This window comes from Wasmannia auropunctata, unplaced genomic scaffold, assembly GCF_000956235.1.
Source record: "Wasmannia auropunctata unplaced genomic scaffold, wasmannia.A_1.0 LD335989.1, whole genome shotgun sequence".
NCBI lineage: Eukaryota > Metazoa > Arthropoda > Insecta > Hymenoptera > Formicidae > Wasmannia > Wasmannia auropunctata.
The window spans coordinates 411535-424778 of NW_012026901.1; the positions used below are offsets into that span (position 1 = coordinate 411535).

At 32.8% G+C, this 13244-nt stretch overlaps 1 protein-coding gene across 7 annotated transcripts in view; it reads right to left on the reverse strand.

Moving 5' to 3' along the window:
* Positions 1 to 1319: 1319 nt before the first annotated feature.
* The window catches only part of LOC105454032 (octopamine receptor beta-3R-like), a 31298-nt gene continuing 19373 nt past the window's right edge, over positions 1320 to 13244 (reverse strand). For all 7 annotated transcript variants that reach the window (XM_011696362.1, XM_011696361.1, XM_011696357.1 and 4 more), the window contains 2 exons: positions 5992 to 6103; positions 1320 to 2020 (listed from right to left, as the gene is read on the reverse strand). In XM_011696362.1, the coding sequence (XP_011694664.1) occupies positions 1810 to 2020; positions 5992 to 6103 (323 nt within the window). In that variant the 3' untranslated portion in view covers positions 1320 to 1809. The remainder of the gene's footprint in view (positions 2021 to 5991; positions 6104 to 13244) is intronic.

Consider the following 13244-nt stretch of genomic DNA (forward strand, 5'->3'; position numbering starts at 1 on the left):
TTGACTCAAATAAAAATTCGTTTCCTCCTTATTCATCCAAGAAATAAAAGTATATATTTAAACAATAAACTATCTATTTAATTATGTCACCCTACAGTATTCTCGGCTCAAATTTCCTATCGTGTACACGCAAGCGACACGTAAAACACACAGAACTCGACGCCAATTACATGTTATATTTGTTATATGTACTTACAAAAACAACGAGCCACTCACGCTTCCGTTATTATATATATTTACAATCCGCCACTGGTTATTGCTATTATGGTACATTTATACAGGCAAAATGGCGCACGCGATGGGTGTCTCCTTATCTCATGCGTGCTGTTCCATCGCGGCGTTATTGTTTCGTGATTACGATAATGTTACACACGACTTCGCCACGTTAATAAGTGTCTCGTGTTATATGTATGGTACAGCCTTGCGTATGCCGGTGCGCTAATAATTACATCTAATTAGCGCCAGCCGGCCGTCTCGACGTATGTACAGAGTAAACACAGATTAACTTCTCTTTCATCCCCTCGTGCCTCGCACATATATATCCGCATTCCGTGTAACTTCCGGCGTATGTTACCTGTTAGTGATTTCTGCAAACATGCTGCTCTCGCATGATTCAATATTTTCGTCTCGCAGAACGACGAAAATCATTGTAATTATTCTCCGAAAACTTCCGTATAGACAATTTTTTTTTCTTCGTTAATTTTCTGCGAGTATTTGCAAATTAATAATAACCACAACTGTAAATTTTCTAAAAATTCCTTTTAATTATTACGATATTCAGTCGATTCCTTTTGCCGTCGTTTCGACGCCGAAAAGAAGATTTCCGGGTTTCAGCCTCGCAATCGTCACGCAGATCGAAGCATATCGATAATAATCGTTCGGTAATAGCGTCGATTATATCCGCTAATACCCATTTTAGTGGCTCCGCTCTTGGAAAGCATTAATTTCGATCTCGAATCTCTCTAAAGCGTTTGTCGCGCATCTCCCGAGGCGATATGATAGCGTAGATTACACATTACCGGATGTATTTCGGGATGCGATTATGTGAAAGGCAATTACGCGCCGCCGATCGTCACTCTATCGAACGATGACTATGGTAATATTTAGGAACTCACTTTGAAGATGACTCGCGATTAACCCTTTAGATTTAGCGCAAATTTTTATCTTAATATGCGCAATTTTAATAATTTCAATATCAATTTAGCTTTATTTTAATGTTATATTTTTCTTTTTGTCACATTGTTTCTTTCTTATATATATAAATTTAAATATTGAGACCTAAAAATCTTATTAAATTATGAAATTAAAAAATCGTCACTAAATCATAAATTTTCACATATATATTTAAAAAACCATCTATGTTAAAAACTATTTTAAAATATTTTTTCAGATTGAAAATTTCTAATCCTGTTTGTTGCGCGTGTTTTATTTTCTTTTTGTTTAAAATTATTTAGAATATTATTTGAAAATGACACAATACATAATATATTGAAATTATTACACATTCTTAGATGCAAAGAACGCAATTTACGCTTAGATGCGTATTTCACAGGTGACGATTGACAATCAACGTAATGATGAACATCGTGCACTACGCATCAAGTTAACCGGATAACGGAAAAGCGATGTGTGAAGTCAATATATCCGAGCAATAAGGGTCAATTGCGAATAGCGTCGATTGGCGTCAAAAATCGCTGAAACGAAGCGGCTCTATTCATTTCGTTTTGGCTGAAAATTCGTCGAGAAAAAAAGGGGAATCTCGCCTTTCAGGAGGGGGGAAAGAGACGAATTGTTTGAAGTTGTATCGAACTACACGAATTGCGAGGGTGTCTTCCAGCAGCCGGCGCAGCAGGGCAAGGCGCTCTTTAGGGTATCCTTGAAGGCGTCACGAAAGTCGCGGTTGAAATACGCATAGATGAGTGGATTCAGGGCGCTGTTGAAGTAACCTATCCAGAAAAGCACCGATACCACCGTGTCCGGGCAATAACAGGCCTCGCCGCACAATGACGTCGTCAGATACCTGAAGAATAATAAACAAAAAGAGCTCACTTTTTTCTGTCGAAGCTAATCGAATAAATTAATTATTAATATATCAATATACCATGGTATATCCCGATTGCCTGTATGTAACACAAATTAAATTCATAGAAGGCCACAGCAGGATTTTGGTGCTCCTAATATTTCTATGTGAATTTATGTACATATTCTAGTTTCACGAACTGCGTGCCGTTACTTCCGGATTCAACACAGCTCTTTGCTTGAAACAGAACAGTATTATCACGATTATTAAATTGATAATTAATCCATTTAATAAATACTGATGCTCACCGGCATCTAATAAAATCCTCCAACGACGCAAAATAAAGAATTATTTGCTGCAAAAAATATTACTTCAGTCAGGAAGTAACGGCACGTAATTCGTGAAACTAGAATATGTATATAAATTTACATAGAAATATTAGAAGCATCAAGCTATGGCCGCATGGCCTTCTATCAATTAAATTAATTGTTAAATATATATTTTTAAAAATTTCCAAGATTTTTAATTATATAAATACGCATAAAAGAAGTTAAAAAGAGACTACGATTTCTTACATATACACATATTTAAAAATTGAATTTATAGAATTACATTTCAAGAAACCAGAATATGTGTGTGATTTAATACATACTTTTGAAAAAGTAAAATATGAGTAATTGAACTAAAAATGTAGATAGAAATTTTCTTATATAGATGTCAGTTTCTTACTTTTATCCAAGAAATGCAATATCATAAATAATGTAATAACCCTCGTAATAACCTAAATCGTTAAAGACGATCTTTCCGCAAAGAAGAAAGCGTTTTGGGAATACCGTGGTAACATTAATAATCGAGACAGTAAGAGGCTGTAAATCTGTAGGGAAAAGGTCAAGAGAATAGATCGGCCAAATACGGTGCGCTATAATTTCCGATAAGGATACACCTCAGTGCGGCGTTAGCCGCGTATCTCGAAGGTGCGAATACAGATATAACGTTCGGATATTTATGGCATTTGTTCCACGCCAAAACTACATCGGGGAAAATGAGTTTTCTCTACGTGCGCCTCGTGTATTTTTCTACAGGCATCTGCGCGGAGTACTTCGCATACAGATGCATCTACTGCATTATGCGTAGATTTCAAATCAATATTTCAATATTGCCTTTCCCGCGTGGGTGAAAATCGACGTGAAAATAAGATTCATGTCTTCCTGAATTCCGTACACGTAACACCCACAATTTCGCAACAAAATTCGAAATTTCCTTCGATTTAGAGATGTCATTACACTTGCAAAAATATTACAACATACAAATTCTAGGAATTTTGTTTAACGAAGTAAATATCTAAAGGTACACATATCTGTATTAAACGGAAACTATTATAAATTATGTTCCGGGAATTTGCAGAGTTATCGCATCAGTTACTAGTCTAAATTAAGGAAAATGATACTTGTAGTTTAACGTAGTTATTTCTTATTTATTCGAAAATTAAATTAATAAGATATGCAAAATAAATAATTTTTAAGTTATGTATTTTAATTTCAAAGATTCTGTGCGCAGAATTTTTCCTAAGGAGGAGCAATTTATTCTAAGAAGATTAATGTCACCGAAATATTGTCTGATTGATTGAATATTCTAGATAAATCGAAATAATGGTAAAAACGTAACATGTGTGCGACCGTATTTTCGACCACATAGTCATGTCATTATTAATGCACGAAGTATCGATCGCGATACCGATATAGCGCGATATTAAATGGATCGACATGGATTTGTGGTCACAGTTATCTCCGTTTGACGAAAATTATAAAGCCACCGATATCAATCAAACAAATTGGACTTTGAAAACGCAGTTGATCTCTTCTGTACAACTACACATCCGTTCCTACGGATTTATCCCGCTCTGTATTGTTTTCCAATATATCTCTATTGTTATTTCTGTCGCGTGCGCCTCGCGAAACATATGTCACATGAAGAAAGAAAAATAATTTCGAACGCTTAATAAAATATAAAAATATAGAAAAGTATTACCAGATTTTAACGAGATTCGAGACAAAGACATTTGAATAAACGTTAAAAGCAGAATTAAAGACTTACTGATGTCCGGACATTCTCTAAAAAAAAAAACCAGTCGAATTATTCATACGTTAAAGGAGAGCCGATTGTACAAAAGTCGATAACGCGATTCGGAAAATGGCCGAACTAGGAAACTAACGCGAGCTTTTAGGTCAGTAGAGTGATGCGCTTTGTGCATTTGCATGAATAAAAACCGAGTTGCAAAATCGAGGTGTTCCGTTGCACCATATATCTGCATTGCTTCGCTCTATTTCCATAGAGAGCTCATTTTCCGGTGGAATTTCATTCGGACGTATTTATTCATCGTCATCATTCGCTGTTTAACGAAATTTTCGTGAATTCTATTACCAGGCTGTTACTTATACGCATTCAACGAGAACCAATTTAATGTGTAGCATTAAGACAATAAAATAAAACCGTATATGATATCGGCTTTATATGCAGTTATATAAAGATATTAATTATAAAATTTTGCCGCACCTTAAAATTGTATTTTAAGGTGCGGCAAAATTTTATAATTAATATCTTTATATAACTGCATATAAAGCCGATATCATATACCGTTTTATTTTATTGTCTTAATGCTACACATTAAATTGGTTGTCCGTCTATAAAATGCTTCATTAAACCTTTTTTAATTCAATGTAACTTTAATGGCAATTCTAAAAAGCTAGTCTGCAAACGACGAATTTTCCGTAGTCATTTAAAATTAATGTGCTTTTACTCATTCTCTTTTCAAACTAACGCATCTCTTCTATTCTTGTTATTTTCCAGGTACGTAATTCTAAAGCATCGTTTTATTCTGTGCAAAATCCACACCTTCAGGGATAAACTCATCTAAGTGGTAAGTGACCACATCACGTATAATTATTGCGTGCCTAAAGGGATTTGCACCCCCTCAGGGAAACAAATTTCCTAGAGACAAATTCCGCACGGATCCGTGGTGTCTGCAGTCTCCCGTATGTTTTGCATTATCCATTTTTAATTTTGACTCGGAAACAAAACTTCGGAGACCAAGTTTTTTTTTTCATCCCTCGAGTCTATCTAAGAGATGTCTTCATATTCCGCTACGGTCGCGACGCTTAGTCAAGCAAATAGTCAAACTGCGAGCAAGCTTGCGGAGAGAGTAGGGTAAGCCCTCGGCAAACTCCATAGAGATGCACTTTCCGAGCTTGCATTAATAAAACATGGGGCGGACGAGACCGTCTCTTCCACCGCTAACTTTAGATATTCGGCATCAGCAAAGCTCCTCTCTCTGTCTCTCTCTCTCTCTCTCTCCCTTTCTCTCTCCTTCTCTCTTTGCTCTTAACAACAATTCGATACATAAATCCCATGGCAAGATTTCTACAAAGCAAAATCGCCAAGTGAATTTCCATTAAAACTATTTTCGATGAGATCTGGCGCTTCACTACGTTCTTTCTTTTAAAGGAATTCGTTGACATTAAAGATTTATTTATTCAGTATATATACAGGTTGAAAAGGTTAATAAAGTTTAAATAAATTTTTTACAAACAACTTCTAATTTATTGACTTTTTAATAAATTTGAAAAGACTAATTAGTAAGAAAAATACTTTAGATTTACTATTAACTTGATATAAGAAAATCAATACTTAAAAATTTTTAATTCAAAAACGTTTAAATTGAATTCTAATTTTTTCTTTAGATTAACGAGAATCTAAAATGAAAATTTAAATCAAAGATTTGCTTTTTATTTCAGATTTCATTAGCATAATGATCTTTAACTTTCTTCTATTTTTCCATCGAGAAACTTCTCTTAATAGAATAAAATTTTAATGAATTATTTGGAAATCTTTCAATGAATTCTTTCCCGATAAAATCATAAAGAATTCTCTTTAAAAAAATTGAGCCATCGAATTTTTGCGCAATTGATGCTTACCAGATGAAGAACGGCAGCCAACAGAGAAGAAATGCCCCCATAATTATACCGAGTGTTCTCGCAGCTTTATGTTCGGCTCGCCAACTTTTTGTTTGCTGTCGTATCGAAGTGCCTGAAACACAAAAATAGCCACATTACGTCGTAATACTTTTTACAAAATTTAATTTTTTATAATTATAATTTTAATAGATAATTTTAATAAATAAAGCTGTCAATAAATTTTAATTTATCTCATATGAAACAAAACTTAAAATAGGATTTATATTGGACAATGGAAATATCGCAATCTTTCATGGAATAATCCTGCCATTCCTTTGACGGAAAAATTTCCAACAGAATTATTGTATCTGTAATTTATGTATTTAATATTCGCGCTGTGTAACGTAGATTTATCGGTGGAGTGTGAAGCATGAGTATTAACATATTTCGTTTCCATTGCACGCGTTGAATTGGTAAATTTTAATACAAATCCAACAAGAGTAATGCTGTTTACATAATTACCACTGCAAAATGTAAACTATATTCACCGACGTACATTGTTCTAATATTATATAATGATGGTTTTAGCTCGATAGCCAATTTTATATTTTTCTATAGAAGTCCCTCGTTATGTTAATGAGATTCAATTACATATATAACTCTCAACCTTTAGTCACGTAGGTTTGTATAAACAATCCTATCCGTTCTGCAATTTGGCGAAGTTTAATTGATTGTTGATTACTCGCAATTATATATAAATGCAATATTAGATCATTAATTTCTATAATTAATTTCTCTCTTTTGTAATTAATTTCTTTCTCTTTCTTTACTATTTGTTTCTAGTTTAATGATTTTGATTTCACAATATAGAAATTATAATTTCTCTCTTTTATAATTGATTTCGTTCTTTTTCTTTTCATTTGTTTCTAGTTTAATGATTTTGATTTCACAATTTAGAAATTTTAAAGTTAAAAAAGCAATTCAATCATTGGCCGCGTTCAACAGAAGTCAGCGCTTAGTAAGCGCTTTGCGCCGATTGGATTATACTTTTAGATCTAGAGGAATATTTCTTTCTCAGCGAAGAAAACTTCCAACAGTTGCAAAATAAACATTCTAGCTAAACGCAGATATTGTATTTTATGATTAAAATCACAGCACTTTATGGTTTTATTTAATTTTCGAGGCACATGATTCAATTCATTGTTGTATTTTATCATTTATGACTTGATTTGTTAGAGAGTTAAATCCCTCTAATTTAGCATATTAATTAGTGAATGTTGATGAATATAATTATAATCAAAATATGAACGAATTAGTGTGAATAGAATATAAAGAATCATAATTATTTATTAAACAATATTAAAAATGTATTGATATGAATAATTTATTAATCATAATATCAGTAGAAATACAATGAATTGTATCGTAATTTTTTTTAGAATAAATTCTGTATTTAAAATAAATGATTTTGCTACATTAAATCTGCAGCGAAAAATTTCTTAATAAATGCAAATTTTTCTTTAGAGTGAAAAATCTGATAAATTAGGCATGGCGCGGCACTACACATCAAGTTGGGGGAGAAAATAAAATAACTTCAAAATTATCGAATAATTTGCTTGCATCGTTTTAATCTTTAATTTATTCCGCATTTACAAATTAATTATAATAAATTTAAAAATATAACACAGTTAAATCAATGTATTTGATTTGCAAAATTTAAATTTTGTAAAGCGTTAATCGATGAATTCAATGAGATTGAATGAAAAATGATTGTCTGTCTCTCTCATATTATCGTGTTTTTTCTCGAGTTTCTCCCGAGAGCTTTCCTGCAAAAGCCATTAAAAGCCGGCCTACCCAATTTCTGATATAATTACCTTGCACAACGTGCCATCGAGCGTTGTTATCGCAGCGCACAACTGCGATAATCGCACTACGAGCGAACATCATCATATATACGGAAATTTTTCCACAAGCTATTAACACGCACTGGCCATTTAATCTCGTCAGTCAGTGTTCCGTGAGAAAGTTTCTCCCGACGTGAAAAAGCTCTCTTTTCAGGGGTAGATAATTATTATTGTACGCAGAAAATATAGTATCTATGAAACGTAGATACATTTGTCACTTAAATTGAAAATTCGGTAAAATGTATTTATCAGGATTTAATTGAAACATTCAATGAAAAAATATATATAAACTTTTTAAATAACGCTTTTGCAAAATAATTTATAAAAACGTGTAATGTTTCGGTATTTTTGTATATTTATATATTTCTTAACTTTCCTTTACACGTGTGTATTTAATCTCACTTTTGATGAGCAGTTACGGGATAAAATTACAACAAATATTTCTGAAAAAAATAAATTGTTAGCTCGAGCTTTTGGTAGTTCAGTAATTGAGACTTAAAAGTTTCGTCAGTTCGCATAGAAATCCTGAATCCTTAAGTACTCTTCCGGATGTGCAACGGGACTTCGAAAACCGCAGATAGAGCGAACTTCACTCGGGGGTTACATCCGGGAAGCAGAGAGGACGGGGCAGTTGTTGTTTAGATAATACAGGAATGGAAGGAAGGGTGTCCGTCCGGACAGAAGGCTGAAGGGTTCGCGTGCTCGGACGTACTGAGGCAGATTTAGGTTGGTTGGTCGATGCTCAGCGCTTTCGTGCAATCAATGCGCTCGTCTATCAAGATATAAGAAGCGCCTGTACATACAGGGTGGTTTTAGCAAAAGAGTATAAGTGCTTTACCGACAAATTTCAGAGCCAATCCTCGATGATGAGCTGTACATCAGTTATGTTAAAGTTTAAATGTAAACGTAACGTATGAGCAAAGAGAAAATATCATTTTTAGGTCCTCTCTTTGTTTTTAGATCATAAACTTTTTAATATGTAGAATATTAGCACGTGTATATTAAAATGAATTTACATATGTATATGTATGTTAAAAAATTATTTTAAGACCAGAGATGAGAATTTTGTAAATACAGTCGAATCTCGATAACTTGAGCCTCTTTAACTCGAAAACCACTCGAATTTTTTCCTTTAAAAACGATTATAATCGGAAAATTATGAACTCTCGTACAAAGTTTCCGTAAGTCGAATTTTCATATCAACTCTCTTTTACTCAAACTTTGATAAATCGAAACTTCTATAACTCGAAGATTTTTACAGCTCTTTTCTTGAGATTCGAATTATCGAGGTTCAAGTATATACCTATATATAAAAAATGTGGATTTATTTTATGTATTTACATTTTAAAAACGTAGATTTATTTAAGTTCTCTGTGACTTTGGAAAATTATTTATCTCATCTTATGTTTTGTGCTTTATTACTTACTGTATATAATGATTCACAAAAACGTACAAATATCTGTACCTTTTCTAGTATTAAATACTAAAATTTTAAGTGAAAAATCTCACAAGTATCATTCTCTGCAGGATATTTGAAAATTAAGATATATGTATCAGCGCGACGTATTCGCGTTTCTCTATTACTTATCACCCTGTGCATGTGCACGCGCGCACGGGACAATCGGAGATGCAAGACAATCGCGACCCTATTTCGCATCGCGTAATCTTGCAAGCTAAAGCTGTGTCTTAATATGTCGCTCGTTACCTGGGTGTCTCCGGGGAAATATCTTTAACGCTCTTGTGGTCCAATTTTCTTCCTCATCTTTTTAAAGTGGGTAGGAACGACAAGTGTATCAGCGATGGACAATGATATGCTATCGCAATCTCTTCAACGAATAAAAATGGAATTTCACTTTTTTGGAAGAAAAGTGAAACTTCTAGGTGTGCGAAATTTGTGAATGTGATAAAGAAATAGCATATTCTATATTTAAATAAATATTAAATAAAGTTAAAGAAATGAATGTAAAATGTATAAAACATAGAACATATGCTCTTAATCAATTATAATATTTTCTTATATTAGCGAAATTTAAGTTAACACTAATATAATTAAATAACACTATTATAATTAAAATTTCTGCAAATAACAAATGAAAATGTTTGATGATATTTTCTTAATTTGGTAAATTATAATATTTCTGCAATTCTTGAGAAACTACAAGATATTCTCTATATATTAATATTTTTCAATATTATCTAATATATGCTATTTGTGTATGATAGTTTCAAAAATTATATAAAAATATAACTTATTATAAAAATGAAATTTGAAATAATTCTATTTTAAATTTTTCAAGTATAATTATTTTTCTAATTTTCTCTCTCTCTCTCTCTCTCTCTCTCTCTCTCTCTCTTTCTCTCTCTCTCTTTCTCTCTTTCCCTCTTTGCGCACTACGCTGTATGTATTTCATGCTAAAAAATGTAAGTGTGTCTTTGGTCACAAATAACACGATAACGGACGGATAATAATGACTCAATTAAACCATAATCACTATAGTGAATCGAAAAATCGACCCGCTCAAATTACATTCTTTGACACAATATCCTGTTAAACTTCGCGTTTTTCCACGTGAACTCCGCGCCAGGATATAATCGCATAATGATGGACTTGTGTAATTATGACGGCAGAATTCCATCATCGTGGGAATTGTCCGGCGAAATTTTGCTCGGCGGCAAAGAGATGCTTTCGCTGAACTTTATGAAGATTCTCTGTCCGTCACTCCATTTTCATCCACACTATGCGACTGTGTCGGCTTTGGCAATTACATCGGTTTTCATTTCTCACTACCTGACGGACGGACAGGCAGATGACCAGCTATTAAACGTACAACAGAGTACCCGAAACTGGCAAATGACCCTTTCAGATTGCTGGAATTGATTTTTTTCCTCAACAATGAGAAAAGAATATGTAATGTATAATATATTGCAGAGATAAGAGTGTATATTAATAATGCGTAATGGAATTTCTTTGAATATAATTTTTTACTTTTTTATATTATACTTTTGTATATGTGTGTGTTACTTATACATATATACATTATAATAAGAATACGTAACTACTAATGTATACTCGTATATGTATAAGTAACCAACATATATTCGACGATTTTTGGTGGGAGATTTTGTCAAGAATGTTTGAGAGATGAATAGCTACTTGGTTATTACTGTCGTCGAGTTCCCCATTGTACAGGCCAATGAACAAATGGTACCGCAAATTTGACACGTCATCCACGTCGTGTCGAGGTTCAACCCTCCAGATAACTAACACGAGGCTTTGTCCGAATGTCAGATGCGATAAGACCTGATTGTAACGGAGGGAATACCCTTAATGGAAATATTAATGAGAGAGAATGAATCGAGTATATTAATATTATAATTCTTTTATCATAAACGAGGTAAAATGGGCAAATAATTTTCACGATATTTCATCAATTTTGGTATTTAATTTATAATTTTCTGGCAAATTACAATTTTCCAGTAAATGTTTTACGACCCAATAACTTTTTAATGTCAAAATAATTAATTGCATAGTGTTATTTAAAAAAGAACATTTATTTAAATTAAAAAGATATTTAAAAAATTGTAATTTAATTATTAAAATTACTAAAAGTGGCAAAGGAACTTGAATTTTCGAAATTAATCTGAAGACTTGTACTATAAAAAAATAACTTTCCAATATTTTTTTATATGTACGCAGAAAGAATACTACTCGATTCTTAATAAATTCCATTTCGTCCTTCTATGATACGTAATTCTGTCGTCCACAACTAACTGAAACGAATCGTTTCTTCTTCCTAGTCGCGTCTATTATTGGGAACGTGATTCGCGAGAAGATGAGATTGATACAGATGTTGCATATCGAGTTGCCGCCACAGAGACACACGCTATAGATCTCCATGGAATGTTTCGACGGAACTGTACGCATTATTCTCTCTCTCAACAGCCAGACATTATTGTGCTCTGTCGAAAAGACTGTTAGAGAGAAGAATAAAATAGTCGTAGAAAGTATTGGAAGCCAATTTCATTTCTACATTTCAATTTCTAGAAAGTATATATTTTATTTCGAAAGTGCACATAATATCTATTTATTATAAATTCTATATATAATAGCTATTACTATTTATAATATTACAAGTAAAATTATATATATATAGTATATCGCGGAAAATTGTTGCAATTCTTATTTTGAATTTTCAGTAAAAATAATAATTTTCTGAGTTATATACATTCTCTCTGTTATATAAATAATTTACATAATTTATATAAAATATTTATATTATATTTTTATATTTATATAATATATAATATATATTACATATGTATACATATATAAATTTTATTATTTTCTCTCTTTGCTTCTGCAGTTGTCATAGTATTGTATACATTTTCGCGCGTGCCGCAATAATATTTAATTAAACTACTTTAGTTTAACTACTTATAGTACGAGTATCTGTAATAGCGAGACATGATAATCCTCTTCAGTAAGGAATGAAGTTTAACGCGTGCTCAATCGAACTCGCATCGAGATTTGACCCCGTGATATCGCTCAGGGGGTTAATAGGCGTGCAACGTGCAACGTAGCTGAAATGCACCATCCTCGGAAATCGGCCTACGCCTTCATTCCATCTAACCGCTTTAATGATGCATCCCTGGCGGCGCGCGGTTGCACGTATGTACATGTAGACCGCGTCACACATACGCACGCGGGAATGATATGTACTTAGCTAAATGTCGACGTCTCTGAAAGGCCTTTCGCAAAATTAGGTCGCGAGGTGTACGAGGAGGCAGGCGTTGCGCGGGCCTACGGTGTGAATCAGGTCATCGTTCTATATATATATCGATTCGGTTCGATTGGACAATTTCGAAGCGTTTTCGAGGAAATAAAAGTGTAGATATGGAAAAATAAAAATGATTCGACGTCGCGCGATTGATAATTAAATTTGTAACAGTTGATTTAAGGGAAGAATGATAAAAATGCTACATGCGCGTGCAATCTGATACCTGCACAACAGATATTGTTATTATATAATACGTTATAAAATGGTCGTGTGAAATCTGTGTCACGAGAAATGAACGAAAATAAATAATAAATAATCAGAATCATTAATCAACATCAATTCTACTCCTAAATACGGATGTAACAGACCAGTAACAGAAAAAAAGAGCCATAAATCATTTATGATATACTGCAGCATTATTCTTCTTGACAATTTCTGAGTTATTCCTAATGTTTTTGAAAGAAAAATCTTGTAGAAAGAAAAAGATTTTTGAACAAGATTTTTCTTTTTTAATATAATGAGACTTTAACAATAAATAATTTCTTTGTGAAAATGATAAATCTCTTTTTAATAAGTTTAATAAGTTTAAATC